The sequence below is a fragment of the Macaca mulatta genome, chromosome 9 (genome assembly GCF_049350105.2).
Source record: "Macaca mulatta isolate MMU2019108-1 chromosome 9, T2T-MMU8v2.0, whole genome shotgun sequence".
NCBI classification, from domain to species: Eukaryota; Metazoa; Chordata; class Mammalia; order Primates; family Cercopithecidae; genus Macaca; species Macaca mulatta.
The window spans coordinates 33,397,926-33,421,836 of NC_133414.1; the positions used below are offsets into that span (position 1 = coordinate 33,397,926).

The 23,911-nt window shown below is 39.2% G+C and overlaps 1 protein-coding gene across 1 annotated transcript in view; it reads right to left on the reverse strand.

Annotated features, from left to right (window-relative positions):
- Window positions 1–20,852, reverse strand: part of KIF5B (kinesin family member 5B) — a 48,193-nt gene extending 27,341 nt beyond the window's left edge. The window contains exons 1-8 of the mRNA XM_015146761.3: window positions 20,281–20,852; window positions 12,777–12,864; window positions 4,272–4,345; window positions 3,220–3,324; window positions 2,663–2,711; window positions 2,041–2,096; window positions 1,447–1,534; window positions 1,185–1,309 (exon numbers count right to left, since the gene is read on the reverse strand). Of these exons, the coding sequence (XP_015002247.2) occupies window positions 1,185–1,309; window positions 1,447–1,534; window positions 2,041–2,096; window positions 2,663–2,711; window positions 3,220–3,324; window positions 4,272–4,345; window positions 12,777–12,864; window positions 20,281–20,406 (711 nt within the window). The 5' untranslated portion in view covers window positions 20,407–20,852. The remainder of the gene's footprint in view (window positions 1–1,184; window positions 1,310–1,446; window positions 1,535–2,040; window positions 2,097–2,662; window positions 2,712–3,219; window positions 3,325–4,271; window positions 4,346–12,776; window positions 12,865–20,280) is intronic.
- Window positions 20,853–23,911: the final 3,059 nt, after the last annotated feature.

Genomic DNA, 23,911 nt, shown 5'->3' on the forward strand with positions numbered 1-23,911 from the left:
AACATGAAAAGCTTCATGATCTTATTTGCCAAGCATTTACTCTTAGGTACCACCATTTCTTGAGTACTACTCTTAAGAGTTTGATTAGAGAGACATCAAATTTTATCTGTAGTTTGTAGGTACTCTTGAAAATAACCGCTTTAAATGTAAATTTGTAGTTCATTAATCTTAGTCCCCTTTGCTACATTAGAAAAGAGGAAACTTCTAAAACTGGCTAATGCATAATGTTGATGTTGTAACTATTAGAAAACAGAGACTGAGTTTAAACTCATTATATAAGCAAACCTGCTTCTTCTAAAAAAAAATAAAATAAAATAAAGTATCTAAATATCTATGTTGTGTGGCTTTTTTTTTTTTTTTCTGAGACTGAGTCTCACTCTGTCACCCAGGCTGGAGTACAGTGGCTCAATTCCGGCTTACTGCAACCTCCGCCTCCTGGGTTCAAGCAATTCTCCTGCCTCAGCCTGCCCAGTAGCTGGGATTACAGGCTTTTGCCACCACGCCCAGCTAGTATCTATGTTAAAGATAGGTCAGACCAATAAATTAGCAATGTTGGCTGAATAAACAACTTAGGAGAATTCTCAACATTAGATAATCTTCGAAAGATGTGTATAAGACTTCACAACAGAACAGAACAGATGTATCATTCTAAGCAGAAGAAACAAAATTAGCACAACAGCAAAAATGGTCACAGAGGTCCCTATTATAACATTCAAACTTAATTTGATACAGACAAGAATCAGACTGTATAGAATTGTAATAATGAAACAATCATCCAAAGGAAAGAAGCAAGTCCAACCAAACCAGAAAAGACTAATGGACAGTTACCAGTTTTAATAGGGACCCCGCTGGCCAATATGGATAAAATACATACCAAAAATTAGAAAAGGGATACCTAATAAAGTTTATAACAACATACACCGAACAAGTTCTCACCATGAACACATCTTAAGTCACAAACTATTTATGAGTTGAACTAGACTATGGTCAAACAACAGTAACTTGGAACTGATTATTCAGTTGATGTCATCATAAAGCAATGGTATCAGCAGTTACAAATCTCAGGTTACCAAATCCAATTTGATAAGTTTTCAAGATGCAACAACGAATCCTGCATAACTCCCAATTCAAACTAAAGTTTACAAAGATGCTTAAATATTTATCAAAATACATGAAGACTTTACCTTTTCACTACCAGCTAAATCAACCAGATAAAGTTTTCCACTGAGCTTTTGTTCCGTTTGTGTGTTCTCTTGTTTTACATTAATAAGAAATATACTGTGACTCCTAGAGCTATGTTCATTCATATCTGCAAGGAAATTACACAAATATAAATAAACATGATTTCCTCTTAACAATTTCCCTAAAGCAATCTTATAATTAATCACCTGGATAAGGATATTTTAAGCTGGTTTTAAATCCTAACCGGTGTTATTTTCTACTTACTTGTAACTGCTACATGTCTGTTGGATTTTCCTTCATCTATGGTATCCATAACTTCATCTGGACTACATACAAAACGCTCTGTGCACCCCTGTGAAATAATTTTTAAAAATACATTAATGTCTGGCCAACATAGTGAAACCCTGTCTCTAATAAAAATATAAAAATTAGCCAGGCGCAGTGGGAGATGCCTGCAATCCTAGCTACTTGGGAGCCTGAGGCAGAAGAATTGCTTGAGCCTGGGAGGTGGAGGTTGCAGTGAGCCACTGCACTCCAGCCTGAGCAACACAGTGAGACTCCGTATAATAAATAAATAAATAAGGCGGGTGGATCAGGAGATCAGAAGTTTGAGACCAGTCTGGCAAACATGGTGAAATCCCGTCTCTACAAAAAATACAAAAATTAGCTGGGCGTGGTGGCACACGCCTGTAATCTCAGCTACTCAAGAGGCAGAGGCAGGAGAATTGCTTGAACCTGGAAGGCAGAGGTTGCAGTGAGCCAAGATTGCACCACTGCACTCCAGCCTGGGAGACAGAGTGAGACTGTCTCAAAAAAAAAGTATTACAGGGTTTTTCTAGACAACTGTACTATAAATACCTTTACATAGGGAACTCGGTTTTTGTCTTCATGAACTGAAAGGTTGGTCTTTGAAACTGAAAAAGAAAAATAAATATTAGCAACATTCTCCTAAAACTAACACTGGATGTGAAATAATTCAATTGATAGGCGTCTCTGAGCAGCCTAACAGCAATAGTTGAACTCTAAAAAAAGTGCTAAAACATTGCTCTAAAGCAGACCTTATAGACACAGTAGGAGATCTAAATAGAAACCAATGTAACAATATAGAATTTTAGGACCACTCCAACCTATACCACCCACATTTTATAAACAAGAACGTTAACCGGGAGTGGTTCAATGATTTGCCTAAGGACAACGTATCTAATTGAGAGCTGACAGAATACTAGAACTCAGGGCTCAGATTATGTAACTCCCAGTCCAGTGCTCTAATTACTACTTAAGAAGTACCCATAAACATCGCTTTAAACAAATTATTCTATTTAGAGGTATTCAACTAAAACTTTAGAAGAAAAAAAAATTCTATTTCCAATAACTTAAGACAGTTTCATACAGGTTACAAAGAAATAGTCTCATATCTACTATTAAAAAGGAATTAACAGATGCTACTTAAAACTGATTAACTAGCAAGAATTTAACTTACCATCTAATAGGTCCCTTATCTTATCCAAATATATTTCAAAATATGAAACCTAAAGGGCAAATTTAAAAAAACATCAATCAACTAAAATTATATAATAACTTACTCACATATTGAGGTCTGAGTGCTAGGCACTGTTTAGACTAGGAGAACAGTTATCAACATACCAGCCATAGTTCACATTCTAATGGGAAGACATAAATTAACCAAATTAGCTTAGTTATTTAAGCAGTCTTCTCACTGGACATAATTCACATTATCTTCATCTAAAACGAATTAGAATAGTTTCGTGTAGTAGAAACTTTCAAGTTCTGCAGTAAAGCAACCTCCTTTATTTTATGGAGGAGGCTAAAGACTAAATCATTTAAGTTAGTTAACATTCCTGTTCATCTAATGGCAGATGAACAAGAATCCAAGTTTACTAACCTGAATGATCTTTCAACTATGCCTTTCCATAAAAATAATTTTTAAAATTACTTTAAAGAAACTAGCATTTACAATTTTTTAAGAACAGTATTCTTGCTGTAAAATAAAATACAAACTTTCCTCAAGGAATTTACCTTAATATGAAATTCCAAATTTTCATCCATGGAGTAAATATAATTAAAAATATCTTGCACTATTCTTGGAATAATTCCCATGCCTTCTGGATCATGAAGTTTACCCTAAACAAAAAACAAAACTAGACTTCTTAGACAAATTATAAAATATGAAGTAAAAACAAAGAGTTTCAATCTACAACTTATAGTCAAGAAAGGATGGGAACTGTATTTTGTGGAAACGGCTCTGTAAATACCTAAAAAATCCAATTCAACTATTACACATACACATAGTACTGTACATCAACCACATGGGTCACCAACAGATCTTAACACTTCATTTAATCACTAGATTTAGATTATCCATGCTTGTAAAATGTTCATTGTAAAATGAACATAATAAAAAAGATTTTAGTTTCTTTCCATAATTCTACATTGCTCCTTCTACTTCAAGGCAAATTCATGCAAATACTAGGATGTCCTTGTTCTCTATAATATGAAAATCAGTAATATGAATCACACTAAAAGCAGTCATTTACTTAATATAGTAGTCAAATAAATGATAAAAACAGATGCTCTTTAGCAGTGGCAGAAAATCACAGGCTGTTTTCTAGAAGCAAAGCTATAGTGAGTCCCCATCTATTATTAACAGCAGCACTGATAATTATGGCAACATTCTTATCAGAGAAGAGTAAGAGGTATTTTGAGGAAGGAGGAGCCAAGGAGAACAGGAAAAAGTTATTTATACTAAATAGAATCAACAACACATAAGCATTCAAAATTTCCCATATAACAGGGTGATAGAAAATTCTTGTCTAAAATGTTCATTATTTTATGGTTATGCTAACTGATAAAACAATCTCAAATATAACCTCAAATACAGGTATCCCTTACTATTTAAACTCAGGAACTGATTAGATTCCAACAGTGATGTTACATGCATATTATCTGTATGAGAAAAGGCAATAAAGAGTAAATTAAAATGTTTATGCATGGTGAAACAGTATCACAAATAATGAATGAATGCTGTATGTATTGCAAACTACATCTAAGCACAGATTATAAAATGTTACCTCCATTGTGTGCGTCTTCCCAGAGGATGTCTGTCCATATGCAAATATTGTTCCATTATATCCTTCAAGTACATCTATGAGAAAATAAGAGACTTTATAATTCAGGGGATTTTCTTCCTTAAGAAAGATTCATAAGAAATTACTTAAACTACAAGATGATAGGGTGGAGAAAAGGTTAAAAAAGAAATTACTTAAAGAATGTTACAGGGAAATGTCAGATGTTTATTCTCAGTGAGGTATAAAAGACCCTAAAAGACACACACACACACACACACACACACACACACACACACACGTGCACACACCCTCTTCCTAATCCTTGCATACTAAATTCTGTAAAATAAAATATTTGTGGGAGTGGCTGGGTGCAGTAACTCACTCCTGTAATCCCAGCACTTTGGGAGGCCAAGGCAGGGGGATCACGAGGTCAAGAGTTCAAGCCTGGTCAGCATGGTGAAACCCCGTCTCTACTAAAAATACAAAAAAATTAGCTGGGCTTGGTGGCGCGCACCTGTTGTCCCAGCTACTTGGGAGGCTGAGGCAGGAGAATTGCTTGAATCAGGCAGGCGGAGGTTGCAGTGAGCCAAGATTGTGCCACTGCACTCCAGTCTGGGTGACAGAGTGAGACGCCATCTCAAAAAAAAAAAAAATTAGCTGGATGTGATGGTACATGCCTGTAATTTTAGCAACTCGAGAGACTAAGGCACAAGAATCGCTTGAACCCAGGAGAAGGAGGTTGCAGTGAGCTGAGATGGAGCCACTGCACTCCAGCCTGGGTGACAGAGTGAGACTCTCTCAAAAAAACTACCAAAATTATTTGTGGAAAGAGTGGCAAGAAAGATTCAGATTTTCTTTCTGCTAATATGGAAGACTCCATCAAAGTTTAGTACACAAAGGATTTATAAAGACATTAAAGGAAATACATAACATATATATGTTATAAAAATATATGTTATATATGTGTGTGTGTTATACATATATGTTATAAATATATAACAATAGTAAATTTCTTAGTGATGATCCATCTAAGCAATTTTTCTGGACCCAGACTGCTTTCTGTGGTCAATTAAGAAACAAATTTTAAATTCCATTGCTTATAATAAAGAATCTCTTCTATCAGCATGTATCTCAAATGTCATTACTATACATTCCAAAGCTTTATGTGATCAAAAAGAAAAATGTCTTCTGTCAATTTACATACAGATGAGATTTTAGAAACGAGACTAATTGATGGTTAATTAGTAGCTAATCCTCACAAACCCCTACCTTCCTCTTTACCCTACCCACGAAGTATAACACTCAGTCCTACCTCAAAATCAATTACCAAGAAGTTCCTATGAAAAATCAAAATCAATTACCAAGAAGTTTCTATGGAAAAAAAAGTTATGAGACAGGGTCTCCCATCTGTTCAGAGTGCCATGGCACAGTAAATAGCTCACTGGTCACTGCAGACCTTCTGGGTGTAGTAAGCTGCCTGCTTCAGCTTCAAGTAGCCAGGACTAGAGAGGCACATGCCACCATGCCTGGTTAATTCTAAAAAACTTTTTGTAGAGACAGGGTCTTGCTATGTTGTCCAGGCTGGTCTCAAACTCCTGGGCTCAAACAACCCTCCTGCCACAAGCCTCACAAAGTGCTGGGATTACAGGCCTAAGTAAGCCCCTGCACCTGACCCTCCTATGAATTTTTTTTTCAATTTTTTTCTAGCTTCTGACATTAACGTTTAAATATATTCCTTTATTAGGTCAAAGGGGGGAAAAAGGCAATCTTTTGATTTCTGGCTTTCGAGGATTTTGTTTTTTGTTTTTGATAACAAGAAAAGTACTATGAAATTACATTCTATTCTAGAGGAAGTCAAAAAGAGAAGCCTCTGTTGGAAACAGCATATAACAGTGAAAAGTAAACCAGTAAGCAAGCCAATCCTTGTTTTTATTATTTTTAAAAGAAAAAAACCCCCAACATTGGGCACAACTAACTAGATAATAGATTTCCTACAGAAACATTTATTAACGAGAAAAAAGACATCATTACTTACTTCCCTGAGAAGATTTTAAGAGACTCCAAACATTTGAAACTTTCCTTCAAAATCTTTTCATTTTTCAGAAGGAAAGCAAAATTATTTCATGTATCACATTCACTTCTTCCTCGAAACCAATTCCACAACCCACCCCCAAAATATCTGAGTAAAAGTCTCATCCTATGTGTTCTTACAGTATCTGCATTTAATCATAATACTTACCAATGAGTATTCTGTCAATTTACTTGTTTGCTTTACTCACCAGCCTGTCAACTCCTCAAGGTCAGGACTGTGTTTAACTCCTAACACAGTGCCTGGTACTCCAGAGGAACTCAAATGCTTGCTGAATATTTATTACCATCATCAATGTACAGCATCTTTCTAAAGCCTCCCTCACCCTTTTTAATATACTTTTGTCATTCCTATGAGAAACAGAGGTGGACAACTCTCAATAAGTATTACTTCTTTCATACTTTATCAACAGAAAAAACATATTTAGCTAGTGAGATAACAGCTAAATATTTAGCTAGTGAGATCACGTTTTAGAAAAGTTGCTTTATCTCTCTGAACTTCAGCCGCTCCAACAAAATGACTACTTAGGGAAAAGCTCTGAGAATTAGAAGTCATCATATGAAGTTACTATTAACATCTGAGAGCTTACAATGAGTCAGGTTCTAACCATTTTTTATGTATTATTATATTTAATCATCACAAAACCCCCTGCACTGTACTATTTGCTTTTTGCTTTTGAGACATTCTTGCTCCGTCACCCAGGCTGGAGTGCAGTGGCGCAATCTCGGCTTACTGCAACCTCTGCCTCCCAGGTTCAAGCAATTCTCCTGCCTCAGTCTCGCAAATATCTAGGATTACAGGCGTGTGCTACCACGCCCAGCTAATTTTTGTATTTTTTGTAGAGACGGGGCTTCACCATGTTGGCCAGGCTGGTCTTCAACTCCTGACCTCAGGAGATCCACCCGCCTCGGCCTCCCAAAGTGCTAGGATTACAGGTGTGAGCCACCACACCTGGCCTGCACTGTACCATTATTGAGATGAGAAAACTGAGACAGAGAGGTTCAATAAACTTGACTGTAACTCCACAGCTAGTAAGATGAAGTTGAGATGCAAATGCAAATAGACCTGGCTCCAGAGACCTGCTCTTAACCACTGTACTATATATTCAAGGAGAAGAGGAACCAAAATAAACACAAGGCAGGCTACATCTGGAAAAACCAAAGGTGAATACAGTGGCAGTGAGTTCATGTCAGGAAGCCATGGTGGAAAAAACAGGAAATCTACAAAGACCTGATGAGATGCTTATCATATAGTGGGCACTGAATAAATAACTACTTAACACAAGGGAAACAAATCACTCGGATTCGGAATTCAAGAGAATACAAGTGGATAAATCTTATTCAAAAGAAACAATTGTATCTAACAAATCTACAAATAGGGAATGGTAACAGCCCTACATATAATCAAATTATAAACTTGTCCAGACAATTATGAGCGAGTGCAATCTCAATGAATTTGTCAGTGACCCAGAGAGTACTATCTGCTTCAGGTCATTACTGGCAACTTGCTCATCAAATCTCTATCTCAAAAGAAATTCCAGCTGGCCCATCATTCTGCTGATCTTTGCCTACCAACAATTTCTAACCATGGCTTCCCATCCAATCTGTTTAACAATGATTGTCCCAAGTACAACCTACCATGTATTTAATTGCTTTCCTGTCCTCACACCTCCCTAGGTACCTACCCCTACGCCATCCTTCTCCTACATGTATTACTGGTAACCCTGCCACATTCATATCCTTCTCCAGGACAAGTCCCACCAGCTACTACACACAGTCTCTGTCTCCAAAATGGTACAGAGCCCTTGGGTGAAGATAAAAGGAAATCATGGCCAGGTGATACTGACATAAATTACAAAGGTTGCATAGAAGAAGAAAGAGATTATGATAGAAACCTTGTCTTCTAACACTTGCTGGAAGTCTAATTTTGTACAGTAGAAATAGTTGAGACTATGAGTTTATCCCAAATACAACCATGACTGATTGAATTAATAATTTCCTCTAAGAAGACAGAGGACACATGCCGAGCATGGTGGCTCACGCCTGTGATCGCAGCACTTTGGGAGGCCAAGGTGGGCAGATCACCTGAGGTTGGCAGTTCAAGACCGGCCTGACCAACATGGAGAAACCCTGTCTCTACTAACACCACAAAAATTAGCAGGACGTGGTGGCACATGTCTGTAATCCCAGCTACTCAGGAGACTGAGGCATGAGAATCGCTTGAACCCAGGAGGCAGAGGTTGCAGTGAGCTGAGATCGTGCCATTGCAGTCCAGCCTGGGCAACAAGAGCAAAACTCCATCTCAATTAAAAAAAGAAAAAAAAGGAAGAAGACGACGACAGAGGCCACAACTAGCAGTTGATACCCGTTTTGTGTTTAACAACTCCTAGTACCTATTTTGCAGAAAAAAAAGTTGAGATTTGGAAAGGTTAGGTAACTTGCCAAAAGTCACACAGCAAGAAAGTGGCATAGCCTGGAATTCAATCTAGGACTGTCTGATTCCTAAGATTATACTCTTACCATATTACAGAGAAGGGAACTATTATCCTGAACACAGTTCCAAACAGTAAAGCAAGATGAAGAAGGGACTGAAATTTTGAGAAAAGAAGAGAAATTTCAGGAAGCTAACGATTTCACCTTAGAACTGCAAATAGTAATAAAGCAGAACAAAAGTAATAGATGCATATATCCTAAATGTTAGGACAACAGACTTCATCTTCTTCTTTTCCTAAAGGTTAGGTACCACTTAAAAAACAATAGATTTTGAAAAACTCTGAGTATGAGCCTATTATTAAGAGATTATGTAACTAAGGATGTACGAGAGAGAGAGAGAACTCATCAGAACAGCATGAGAAAGATAAAAGTCCAGGATAAGTAACTCTTAGAAAACCGAAACAAAATAAAAACTAAGGCCCTAAGAAGAACTTTTAAAGTCATATTCAGAAAAAAAAATGAATGAATGAATGAATGAACCTGCGCTGCTTAGGAAAGACCATAAAATATTAACTGATGATATTATAATGGAGGTATTTCTGTTTACTACCATCTTCCACAAATATGATCCTCAAAACAGAACAACAGAATAAACAGTGTTGAGAGAGACTTTAAGGTTGATGTGGATAGTATGATAGCAAAAGAATGGCTTCAAATGAACCCAAGTTTCTAGTTACTAAGGAGGATTACATTCCAAGGATAAAAATCTCACAGCTACTGTAGATTAGTTTTAAAACCCAAAGAGAACAAAGGTAATAGAAGACACAAATGTTACATACATTTTCAAAATGCAAAAAGCAATAGATTATGAAATAAGTATACCAAAATTTCATTAAGTAAAGACTATGGTTGAACTAACCTCATTTCCTGTTTGGATATGGTTATTCAATTGGTACTTTGGGCATATACTAGACTCATGCACCAACGCTTGATAAAAGGATTCAAGTTTTTCATCATCTTCTTGTGAGTATGTTGACAAATTAAGGACTAGCCAACTGTATAGGTAAGACGCTCTGAGGTCGGCTGAATACCCAAACAGTGTGATTTAAATAACTGTCAACAATCTTATTCATTTTAGAAGATTAAGCTAGGGACCATGGCCCATTAAGCACTTTATAAATGATTTAGAATCATATTTTTCGAACTTCAATGCCTTTGACACTTTAATAGACTTATCAAATGTGCTGACAGCCAACTTACTAGATCCCCCCCGGTAAGATAATTATAAAAATAAAACTCAAAATATGATTAAGAGCTAAAATGAACAAAATGGAATCTGCGCCTTAAAGGTTTGCTCTCCAAAGTGCAAGTATGGGGTGGGGTTTAAAGTAGGCAGCAAGAGATATAAAAAAGACCTGTATATTCAAATTGCCCATGAATTCATGAATCAGTAACTTTCTATTCGTTAGAAAGCTAATGTAATCTTAAACTGTACTGATGAGACAGAAGTATGTCTCAATCAAAAAAATTGTGTTCTACGACAGATCCCTCTGGAAAACCACATGATGCTTACAACATGATGACCCTGTTCCTCTTTGCTGCAGTCATTTACACAATTACAAGTGTTAATTCCCCTTCATTTTACAAAGATTTCAGTACCCAGTTCACTCCCTCTCACCAATACCATTACTGCTGTAATACAACAGTATTGGTGGTTTCAAAGTCTGTAGCAGATAATCCCACTAAAATACCCTGGCCTCTCAGCTCCTCAACCAAATTTTCTGCAATCTTATTCTTTCATTTTTATTTTAAAAACAGAGATGAGGTCTCGCTGTTGCCCAGGCTGGTCTCAAACTCCTGGCCTCAAGCAATCCTCCCACCTCAGCCTCCCAAAGTGCTGGAATTATAAGTGTGACCTACCATGTCTGGCCTTATCCTTTCTTTACTACCTCAGAAGCCAACTCCATGACAACTCCTTTACCTTTTCATTACTAACTGCATTGCTTCCATAATCTCAATTTCAAGTACAGATAATACTCAACTTACAATGGGGCTACTTCCTGAAAAATGTATTGTAAGTTGAAAATACCTTAAGCTGAAAATGCATCAAACACATGTAACCTACCAAACACCATGGTTTAGCACAGCCTACTTTAAAAGTGCTCATAGGCCGGGCGCGGTGGCTCAAGCCTATAATCTCAGCACTTTGGGAGGCCGAGACGGGCAGATCACGAGGTTAGGAGATCGAGATCATCCTGGCTAACACGGTGAAACCCTGTCTCTACTAAAAAAAAATACAAAAAGTAGCCAGGCGAGGTGGCGGGCGCCTGTAGTCCCAGCTACTCGGGAGGCTGAGGCAGGAGAATGGCGTGAACCCAGGAGGCGGAGCTTGCAGTGAGCCCAGATTGCGCCACTGCACTCCAGCCCGGGCGACAGAGCGAGATTCCATCTCAAAAAAAAAAAATAATAATAATAATAATAAAAGTGCTCATAACACGTACATTGACCTACAATTCGGCAAAACCATCTAACACAAAGCCTATTTTATAATAAAGTGTCAAATAGTTCATATAATTTATTGAATACTATACTGAAAGTGAAAAACAAAATGGTTGTACAGGTACTAGAAATATTGTTTCTAATGAATGTGTATTGCTTTTCCACCATCATAAAGTCAAACAATTTTAAGTTGTTCTAAGTCAGGGACTGTCTGTATTCACCTTCTATTACTCCATCCAGTACCCTGATTCCAACAAATCTTTGACCCCACTGAGATCTACAACCCACTAATGTAACCACCTTTTTTCACTGCCCTTCAGCCTCCCTCATATCCTTATGCCTGTAACTTAATCACCTTAGATCCCATGGTCCACCATTATAATCACTCCTTTGACTATTTCCTCAATTCTCTTGTCCCCCACTTCCCTCTTTTGTACTCAATTAGCAAAACTCCAAATGGGCAAAAATTCAACTCTTTCAGCAGCTAACCTCACGTGGGCCCTTAATACTGCCTGGCAATACTCTTACACTGCCTGAATCCATCCATTTCATGCCTTTTCCTAGAACTTCTTCCCCCTTCCTCATCTCCATGATGACTCTCCTCCCTGTATTAGACAATATGGAATTGATATAATGAGTACATCCACATTTTCCCTCCCTTACATCTATAGACCTTCTATAACTCCACTTTATCTCCTGCTACTAGGATGAACATCTGTGCTCCTATGCTATCCTAATCCATCTACTTTTATACTGAATCTCAACTCCTCAAATGTGGTGAATGCCACAACACAGATTTTGCCTCAATCTAAGAAGCAGTTTTTAACAACTACAGCTGTAAAAAAATGAAATAAATCATATCACAAAGTAATAGTCATCCCTTTGATTAAACAGATTTCTACAGTAACTGGAAGTAACTCCAGATAAACAATGAGTACTCTCTAAGCTTTAAAATTCAATGGTTTTAGAAAACGTAAAATTATACATATCCTTGTATAAGTTACAGTATTAACTGGAATGCACATACTTTTCTCACCCTTGGCAACCCTTGTTAAATTCCTCAAGGGATATAGGTAAGTCTTTGGGGAAGGAATAACAATGGAATGGAAGAATGATAGACTGCCATTTTCCACTACTTTTTAGAAATGTGTCTAGCCATTTTGTTTTCATTCTCATGCTGTTCTCTTTCTAGAACTGCCACCTTGGAAATTCTCCCAGGAATATCTAATAGAAATGCATCTCTCAAGAATAAGTGTGTAACATAGTTCTCATAATACCCTTAATTAGGTACTGTACATAATCACGGAATTTCAGCAATAGAATACTTACTAATTGTATTTGACCTTTTTATTATTTAAACAACTTTCTTCTGCAATTAACTTAGAAGAAAGGAGCATTAAAATGAAAAAGAGAAAGTTGAATAAGTAGAAAAGATCACAAACTTATTTACTTATTGCTGAGACAACTCAGCAGGTTAAATATATTTACCTTTAACAATCTTCTTTGCACAATCATTATACACTTGCTCTTGGGATGTGCTTGACTGGAACACCCGATCAAATGCATAAGGCTTGGACTGAAAAACAAAAAAGTGTTTCAACTATACAAATTAAAGGTAAAGGAACCTTTCTAACCTTTACAGATGCCATCATATATTTAATCTTCAAAATAGTATACCTAGTATGCATAATTTAATATCATTGAATCTTTGAAGTGGAAAGGATCTTAGGCATCACCATATACAAACCCATTAGAATAAACTCCAGGAAAACATGAATGGTCTTTAGTCTTTGCTGCAATCCCAGGGCCCAGTAATCACAATTGTAATTCCCGGTAAATTATAATTAGCACTACTATGGCAGCCAAATATTGCTGAGTGATTTTTATTTTTTTAAATACCTATTTAAAGACAGGGTCTCCGTTCTGTCACCCAGGCTGGAGTGCAGTGGCACAATCACTGCTTATTGCCGCCTCAACCTTCTGAGCTCAAGAAATTCTCCCACCTTAGCCTCCTGAGCAGCTGGGACTAGAGGCATGTGCCACCATGCTATGTTGCCCAGGCTAGTCTTGAACTTTTAGGCTCAAGAGATCCTCCTGTCTCAGCCTCCCCAAGTGCTGGGATTACAGGTGTGAAACACCATGCCTGTCCTGCAACAGCTTTTCAACCATTCTTTCATTTAACAAATAGTTATGGAATGTGAGATGACATGCTAGAATGATAACCAAGACAGATTCCCTCTGTGCTTTAGTGGAGCATAAGTAATAGTGGGGCAAATATTAAACAATTAAGTGATCAGAATTCTGACTCATACAATTGAGTGCTATGAAAGCGCAATGAGAGCATATAGGAGGAGAACCTAAGTCTACGGGAAAGCAGAATATCAGGGAAACACGCTTGGAGAAAGAATATTTAAGAATGGAAGAATAAGCAGCAACTAATTTATCATCACTCTTTCCAGTATTACTCATGAAGGATGAAAAAGGTTTCGTGTAGAAAAGTAGTCTAGGCATTGGGAGGATGCTTAAAAGATCCTAAGGCAGAAAGAATAGTATAGAATGCAAGAAACCAAGGGAAGTTGTTACGTTGAAGTACAAGGAGCAAGAATCAAATGCAAATATCAAAACAGTTAAAAAGACATCATCTTATTCTGAAAACAGCTCTGATCTTCCGGGCCCCAAAAATGATATTGGGGACTCCATGGACCACTGTTGGAGAACCACTTATATAGTCTGAGGAGACAGAGGTATTGAAAAAAAAAATCAGTAGTGTCCATGTAAGTCAAAAAAAAAATTTTTTTTCAAGGAGGGAGTGATTATGTCAAACATAGTTGTGAGGCTAAGACAAAACTAAAAAGTACTCAATGACAAAGGTCAGATTGGAATGGATTGAAAAAGAATGGGAGGTAACCAAGTGAAGCAGAAAATCTGCTATATGTCTAAGAAAGTTTTTTTTTTTGTTTTTTTGTTTTAAAAACTTGTAAGACCTGAGGAACTTTAAATGCTTGCAGGAACAATTTAATAATCTAGGAGAAAGAATAGGTATCCGAAAACAAGAGGTAAGGGGTTCTATGTATTTGCAAGTATCTGCCTGCTCTCTAGTTTCTTCTAAAGGAAAGAAAGGAAGCTGGTCCCTAAAACACAAAACAATCATGACCCCAGAAAAAGCCCCCAACATTAGAAAACACTTTCTAGGTCTTAGCTGAAAAAGACCTACTACACTCCACATCCCCACCTCAAAGTCTGAAATAAAAGTAACAATGAACCAGACACTCCTAAAGCTGTTCCCAATTCCCCTTTCCCTTGCTACCTCCCAATAGGCTGGAAAGCCAAATACCTGCTAGCTTAGTCTCCCTGCAAGTAGTAGTCACATGACCAAGCTCTGAATAATACGAAGTGGTAGTCTGTTTGAGGTTTCTGAGAAGGGTGTTGTTATCCTGATAAAAAGGACCATCTCAGCTGAAACTGCCCTTTCTCCTTCCTGGAATGAATGCCTGGAGCTGTAGTATCCATCTTGCAAATACGACAAATAGAATGATGAAAAGCAACAGCTAAGGATGACAAAGTATAACAGAGTGAGGAACCATGAAGGACCTATATTCAGGCTTTCTGTTATGTGAGAAAAACATCCTCTTATTATTTAGGCCACTATTAGCTGTTGGTTTTCCCTCTAAAGCTGAAAGCATTACTGACAGATATAATAAGCTGATCTCACTTTGGCATCAATTTAAAATAGGCATCAATGTCTGATTATTCTTTAGTTATGACATATGTGAACGTATCCTTTTCTTAGATGCTACTGAAACAAATAACATTCAATTCTACAGGTGTGGCTAAAAGAAATCTATTATTTTACTGCTGACACATGATATATTCATGGTGAACAATTCTGAAAACAAATGTTAAGTACAATCAAAGTAACAATCACCACCCAGAAATGAACCATACTAATAGTTTTTCTACGCAAAAATAATTTTCCCTCCTCATTTATTCAGCAGACATTCATTTAGTGACTATAAAGATATGAGATACTGTAGATGAGTAACACAATTTTAGAAATAATTAGCACAGACTGTAGCGTTCAAAGAGTAATAGAGGATAAGGCCAGGCAAAAACCTGAATACTAAGTTAAGCTGTATACTTGGATCTAATGTAAGTGATCTAGTGATGTCAGCTGAATTTTATATATATCTACATATATACATATGCGCGCAGGCACACACACACACATATATATTTTTTTAAAACAGTCTCACTCTGTTGCCCAGGCTGGAGTGCAGTGACGCCATCTTAGTTCACTGCAATCTCTGTTTCCTGGGTTCAAGTAATTCTCGTGCCTCAGTCTCCTGAGTAGCTGGGACCACAGGCACGTGCCACCACACCTGGCTAATTTTTGTATTTTTAGTAGAGATGAGGTTTTGCCATGTTGGTCAGAATGGTCTCAAACTGACCTCCAGTGATCCACCTGCCTCAGCCTCCCAAAGTGCTGGGATTACAGGCATGACCCACCATGCCTGGCCTCAATGTTTACATCAATAGAAAATAGTGCTACTAAACCATTTACCAAGAGATATGCCAGACAATAATGTAAACAGCTTCACAATAGTAAACAGTTTTAGTAGTAAAGCCTGCCTCAAAAGTACTTTTTGAAGCTGCTTACTCTTGTTACCAACTCAAAGCAAATATACAAACTACCATTACAACCTTACTAAAATAATATAACTGGCAACTATTAAAAGGTAACACACAAACATAAAAATAATTGAGACTGGAGCGATTATCTTTCTAAAAGTTATTGTTCAATAAAAATTAACTCAAGTGCTTAGCATTAAGTTGACAAAACAGTCTTCTTATCTTGACTGCAAATCCAAATTATGATTTTGTAATACTAAGTAAGGCAAATATTTTAATTAAAGATCTAGCCATAAATTAATGACTGACTCTGGCTTCCTGGAATGAAAATTGACTTTGTGATACATAAAGATTATTTCTAATGGTCTATAATTAAGGCATATCTCTATTTTTCAAATAGATTAAACAAAGAAAAACTCATCTGGACATCTGTATTTTTCAAACCTGGTTTCAGCCTCGAAATTTACATTATGTAACTTTTAATCCCATGTATCTTCAAAGATCCTTGAAGTTTCAGATTTCAATTTTACTAATAACTCCAAGTCACAAGATGCATTCACATCTGACTGACGCTTTAAGGGGACAAATCAAAAAGGAGTAAATTGATCTCGACTGCATACCTTAGGTTTCTTAAGGGAAGTGATTCCTGTTTTGAGTATGCACCAACCAGGCTGAACACCAAATTTGGTTATGAAGGACACCCTTCTGGCAGGGATATATCTTTCTCTGGAATTCTGAATAGCTGATTATTTCAGATCACTTGGGAGTGTATTATATTAGATTTTCCTTAGACACTATAGTGGGCTAACATTCCACAACTGTAAAGGTATGTGATGATGGTTCCTTCCCTCCTCCCTTTCATTTTTCCCTCTTAAGGTAATCAAGAAGGTCCAAACACCAAATCATTCACTTGAAAAGGGAGAATCTTGTTTTCCTTTAGGCAAGGAACTGGGCAAGATTAACTAATTAGTTCTCTTCTAATTTCTCTGAACTACCACAACTTGTTTTTGGAAGCCTTCACGGTGTACCATATAAGGAATAATGATTTGTAAAGATACTTAATGATGCAAATAACCATATTCTACTTTCATGGTTCATAAACAGGTGTAATTTTTTATTGATTTTTCTTCCTGGCATTTTTAGCAAGCTCCTAATTTTTTCTATCATTTTTTTTTCTGGTGTTTTCAGCAAGCTCATTTCAAAGACATAAATTGTTTCCCTTGTCCTTGTTTTGCAGGTAACAAGTTCTCTAATTTAAAGCAAATAGTTTATATCACTTATAGACTTTCGTAAAATAATTCATTTCATTCAATGTTACATTTATAACACTTCACCAAGCACTTAATTAAAAATAAATTCTGTAATAAAGGCTGTACAGCATACAGAGAAACACTATGAAATTGAAAGATTTGCCTGCCATGGTGTCCTATTAAAATCACTGATTACATGAGTAGCAGGAAAAAAGTTTAGACAAAGTATTAAAAACTGAAGTTAGAAGAAAAATCAGAATCCTTAAAAATTACTTTCTCCATAAGCACTGATTATGCTTCTAACATCATAAACTATTCTTTCAATTTTGATCTAAATAGAAGATTGTGTACAAAATGTTCTTAAATCATGTTTTAAAGAATTGAGTTTTAAATGCTGCATTGCAGCAATTCTCTCCTAAACTGTTCATTATGAATCAGGATTAGAACCCAGTAAAATGAAAAAAATAAACCGAGATTTTACCCAGAGATTTTCTAATTCCGCTCCTCCTGGCTGCTCTTATAACCATTTACAAAATGAAGTAATTCATTTAAAAAACTGAACAAAAATATGAGACTTCAGTAATTAATGTCGTTACTATAGGCAAGAAACTATTTCTGAAAACAATGAACAAAACATGTTGCCTTTCATTTTTTAAAGCTGTTTAGTTGTAATGTATTTTTGCTTACACTTAAAACAAACAAACAAACAAAAACAGGCCAGGCACAGTGGCCCACACCTGTGATCCCAGCACTTTGGGAGGCCGAGGCACGTGGATCACCTGAGGTCAGGAGTTCTAGACCACCCTGGCCAACATGGTGAAACCCATCGCTGCTAAAAATACAAAAATTAGCTAGGCGTGGTGGCGCGTGCCTGTAATCCCAGCTAATCAGGCAGCTGAAGCAGTAGAGTCGCTTGAACTTGGGAGGCGGAGGTTGCAGTGTGCTGACATCACCCCACTGCACTCCCAGCCTGGGCAACAAGAGCAAAACTCAACTCAAAAAAATCTCAAAAAAAAAAAAAATCAACCAACCAAAAAACAACTAAAATGCTTATCAGTTTACCTAAAGGTTAACTGTTCAATATGGATTCACAAACCAACAACCTATACATTTATTCCTAATATTACCGTTTATATAGAGTACTGAAATTTTGAAACAGAACTTATAAGCAACTTTTTCCCAATGGAAACCTAGAATAAATGTATGTTTCCTTTATTCATTTTCCTTTAGTTCTTTCTTCATAGTTTATGTCATATCTGGGCCTCATCAAAGGTTACCTTCTAATCTTAATACATTTTATGAATCCTAAATTTTAGCATTCCAACAAAAAGAATCATAGTGATAACTACAGATCTGTGTAAACACAAAATCTGAAGAAATAAGACATTCTTAAGACAAGTGTAAAAGGAAAAATAGGTTTGTTATGTGCCAACCACTGCTGAAGCTGAGTACTGTAAATTACAAAAACTCTTAAGAAACTAATGGCCTCAAGTGTGACAACTAATCTAGGCCTTGCAAGCCTCCAGACTATATGTAAAATATACCATCCTAAAGGAAAAGGATTACTGCACTTAACTACTCCTACTCCGCCTCTGCCAACCTATGATGTCATTTACACAAGAGGTTTTCTTGTGCACTTGTTAACAAAGAACTGGCCTGACAATCTTTACACAGTAATAGTTGGCAGTTGTTAGTGGCCTAATGACTTGTTTGCCAAAGGCCTACCAAGGAGCTAAGACATTCATTTTTCGGAGCTGAACTTTGGAGAAACTTTCACATCAAAACCCTAAAGAACTTTAGTCTGTCTTCAGTGTCAATGCTTTCAATCATCCTTGTCCCATCTCCTGTGACCTCTGCCCTATTTCCAAATTAAATAGCCCCATACAATTATTAACTACAGAATGACATTAGAGGAAAAATTAACATATTAAAATTTCATACTACGGTAACAATGTAGAAAGTTAGTTCTACTACATAGCATTGCCAAGAAAGATCAACATAATTTAGTCACAGTTCACTGTTTCGTATGCCATACTTTACAATTAATTTTTAATCTCCTTCAACTAGGAGTGCTATTTTCTCAGACCTTTCAATGCCAGAGATCAGACCTTAAAACACCCTCACATTCTGGTCTCAAATGATCACTCAACTCTAGTTATGTTTTACATTACAAAAAAACAGTATCTCACTATTCTTGGGATTACCAAAGATCAATTTTCTTCAAGATAGACCTTAATTGCAGAAGTATGAATCTAATACTGGTCAATTTTTATCTTTTTTATAAGCTTGTTTTTATAATACTTTGTCTGATATAAAAACAAATAGCTGATACTTTTTCCTAGGCTGTTATCCCATAAAACCTAGCAAGAGTGCGATTTGTCTTTCGGAGCACTTATCTGACTCAACCAAAGTCGGCTAGGTCTGCTAGATTAAACAAAATTGATCATTCCGATTTATTAAAAAAAAAAAAAAAAAAGCTCAACTATTTCTTTCTACAATCATCCATTTACCATTTGTAATTGTTAACATGAAAAGTCATTCACCACTCAAAAAGTGGTGGGTGAAAGTTTGAGGTGTAGATAATATTTGTAGCTGTTTGGTGCTTTTTCCTTCTCCCAGGGGGAAACAACACGGTTCAAGGACTGGTTATGTTTCTATAAAACTAAGTATCTTTACTAAAGCATAATACGGCTTGTCTCACAGCTCAATGTCCCCAGCTGAACTTTATATAAGCATTACATATTTTCTGAATGGCAAATTTGGGGTTAATCCAAAACACCAATATCCGTAATTGCACACACAGAAACGCAGACAAACGTGCACTGAAATTGCTCCCCGGACGTTCCTCCGTTGCCGCAGGTGGGGGAGTGTCCAGGGCTGAGGCTGGGCGCCTCCCGTCTCCCGGCGCCAAAGACCGGGGTGGGGGCGATCCCGGAACGCACGCGAAGCTGCGCAGTCTTCCTCCACTGGGTTATCTGAACCGGCAAACCCCGCCGGGGAGGGCTGGGGACACCGCTGCTCCCTTTCAATTCTGCACCCTGCCACTTCCCTAAACTCTCTGCACAGCCCGGCCCGAAGAAGCGGGAGGAGGGGTGCCGGAGGGGGTCACTCACCGCGATCACGACCGTGTCTTCTCCCTGAAACTTGGCGACGTACTTGTCGCCGCGGTTCACCTCAGACTCGTTGAGAGGTCTGAAGCGACACATCACTTTGATGTTGCACTCGGCCAGGTCCGCCATCTTTCTCGCAGCCGGGGCCGGCGGCCGGGAGCCACTCCCGGCTGCTTAGTCTTGCGGGGAGCGCGACGGGGCTAAGGGCCTGGGGTCGCTAGGGCCGTGAGAGGCAGCAGTCAGCTGCGCTGCGCAGCGCTTCCCCGGGCGGAGGCGGCCGGGGAGCCGGGACTCGAAGAGCCGGCGCCGGCAGCCGTTACCCTAAGGCTCACTTCCGATCCATCATGGCAGCCATGGCGGCGGCGGCACCGGGGAGAGCGTCTGCGGCTCCTCAGCGACGCCCTCGACGGCCTGGGCGTGCTGCGGAGGCTGGGGAGGTTCTGGGGGCCGGGAAGCGGCCACCTTCTTCCTCCTCGCAAAGAGCAGATCGGGCCTACCCGTCCGCCCGCTCTGCTGTCCGCTGGCCGGCTGGCCGGCTGCTGCCCTATCACTCCTGAGGCCGCCGTTGGGCGACTGGGCGGCGCGGGAGGAGGAGTGCGCAGGCGCGGTGGGCCGGGAGGCCCGGCGACCAATCCGTGCCCGAGCTCGCAGCCGGTCTCTGCGGCCGCGCCGCCGGTTCCGCCACCACTCCTGGCCAGGAGTCGCAGATTCAAATTTTACAGCACTGCCAGTCTCGCAGAAGTGCCTGGGGACGCAGGGCGGCAGCTCCCAGTCGCCATCCCCAGCCGCCGAAGAATCCCCCAGAGCTAAGGCAGACGTACTTAGCTTTCTTTTCTTTGGGGGAGAAAGGGTTTGCTTTAACTACTTAATGTGGTTTGTTTAAATAAATCACTAGGCTGGTCCGGGTGCGGTGGTGTTTGCAACTAGTTGATGACAGCCAGAGATTTGTTTCTTCTCCACTCCCGCTGTGTCACTTGACCAGCTTTAAAATTAAAAACATAAAGTACTATATTCCTAAAAGAAAGTGTTGCTTTCATTTTTTTCTGGCGGCGGGAATCATTCCTGGTCTACCTTTTTAGAGCGCATTGCCAGAAAAAGTAAGATTTCAATGAAGGGTAACTCTTTCCTGAGAGTGGGATGTAGGGAGACAGGAATAAGAAAGAAAAAGGAAAATTTTCCTGAGGAATGAAGAAGGTTGCTGAAGAAATGTGGAACAGCAGGGTGAGGAGGGGGAAGAGCCCTCAGCCCCCCTCACACAGCATCTCTGTCACTTCATCTGCCCAGTGCCTTGTATCCAGCCCGCACCCACGCCGCCCCCACGCAGTTCAGCGAATTCCCGCCACTTCGCCGGCAATGAACATACGGAACTCATCAATCCCAATACTGGAGGAATGACTGACCTGGAGCATAAAGATGGTCTTTATAAAAGGCCTAGGTAAATTTGTGCATTACATATCCAAGGAAAACCACTCCATAGCTGATTTTGCCTTCTAGTTTTAGAAGATGAGTACCATAAAATTCCACGGGGAAGTGGATCTGAGGAAGTGGCTCTGAGGTGCTGCGGAAGAACTGCAGTAACACCTCCTCCCCCGGTCCCCAATTTCTGTTTGTAAAACGAAGGATTGAACTATGAAAACCTCCAGGGCTCCCTGTGCTCACCCAATCATCCTAATACCTCCAGAAACCAATTCAGAGTTCAACAGATTCAGGTTTATTAATCCACTGCCTTGAAGAAGAGCTCAAGCTCAAGGAACCTTAGAGCATCTCACCAAACAAAAGAATAGATGGAATTAACCCGGGGCTTTCTGGGAGGTGTGGAGTTCTGATAACATTTCAATGAAGCAGTGTTTTGAGAGGCCCCAAGCAAGGCAGAGCTGCAAGTAAAGGCATTAACATCAGATCTGGCCAGGGGTGGTGGCTCACGCCTGTAATCCCAGCACTTTGGGAGGCTGAGGCAGGCGGGTTACCTGAGGTCGGGAGTTTGAGAGCAGCCTGACCAACATGGAGAAACCCTGTCTCTACTAAAAATACAAAAGCAGCTGGGCATGATGGTGCATGCCTGTAATCCCAGCTATTCGGGAGGCTGAGGCAGGAGAATCACTTGAACCCGGGAGGCTGAGGTTGCACTCCAGCCTGGGCAAGGAGAGCGAAACTACATCTCAAAAAAAACAAACAAAAATCAGGTCTGGACTACAGTGGACCCCAGGTTCTGTTTCTTTGAATACTAAAGTTAAGATGGATGGGAAGGGTTGTCTTCAGAAACCCCTTTTTCCAAAGCTCTTCACCTGGCTTGGAAGTCAAGGCTGCTTCTCTGTGTCTTAGGTCCTCCAAGTAAGAGTGGAATGTTTTATTCTTACTGATATAATTTCAAGCAACAGTTTCTAATAGTCTATGATCTTTGTAGAATCGGTTTTCTCAGTAAGAAATCCGTAGGCCAGGCATGATGGCTCGTGCTTGTAATCCCAGAACTTTGGGAGGCTGAGGCAGGGGGATTGCTTGAAGCCAGGAGTTTAAAACCAACCTGGGCAACATAGAGAGACCTTGTCTCTACAAAATAATAAAATTAGCCGGGCATGGTGGTGAGTGCCTGCAGTCCTAGCTACTACAGAGGCTGAGGCAGGAGGATCGCTTGAGCCTAGGAGCCAAGGCTACACTGAGCTATGGTCATGCCACTACACTCCAGTCTGGGTAACACAGCAAGACCCTGTCTCACAAAAAAAAAAAAAAAAAAAAATTAGGTAACTCAAAGAAGGAGTTTGTGTGACACTTTATAAATGTAATATGTCCTTAAGAGAAATACTCTTTTCTGCTTACCTTTCAGCTGGCTTTACACTCTGTCTGTTAGTCCAGTCTAATCAATGAAGGTAGAGTCTTACTTTGTCACTCTTTCAGTCCTAGTATTCTTTACCTGGTTCCTTCATCATATCTATATCCTGTCATCCTTATCTACAATTGCAGAAAAAGTCAGCACTCTCCCTCTCAAAAACTAATTTCTCAGTTGCATTCAAAATTCTTTCCAACTTTGTCCAATACCTGGATCTTACCAATGGCCACCGTCTTATTCCATCTTTGATTTCTCCCTTTTCTTGGCTTCCCTGGAGAAAAAAGGGAAACAAATACGCTCAGCCACCCTATCTTTAAAACAACAATGAAACCTGGCCGGGCGCGGTGGCTCAAGCCTGTAATCCCAGCACTTTGGGAGGCCGAGATGGGCGGATCACGAGGTCAGGAGATCGAGACCATCCTGGCTAACACGGTGAAACCCCGTCTCTAGTAAAAAAATACAAAAAAATAGCCGGGCAAGGTGGCGGGTGCCTGTAGTCCCAGCTACTCGGGAGGCTGAGGCAGGAGAATGGCGTAAACCCGGGAGGCGGAGCTTGCAGTGAGCCGGAGATCCGGCCACTGCACTCCAGTCTCGGCGACAGAGCAAGACTCCGTCTCAAAAAAAAAAAAAAAAACAACAATGAAACCTAACACCTTCATTGGTTCCTGTTGACTAGTTGCCTTCTGTCAAAGATAAAACAAGCCAGACACTAGTTAAAGTGGTATCAACAGATTTTAATACATAACACACTATTACAATGGGGAAAATAAGCCAGAGTCAACAGAACTCAACTTTGACTTGTACAGAGGT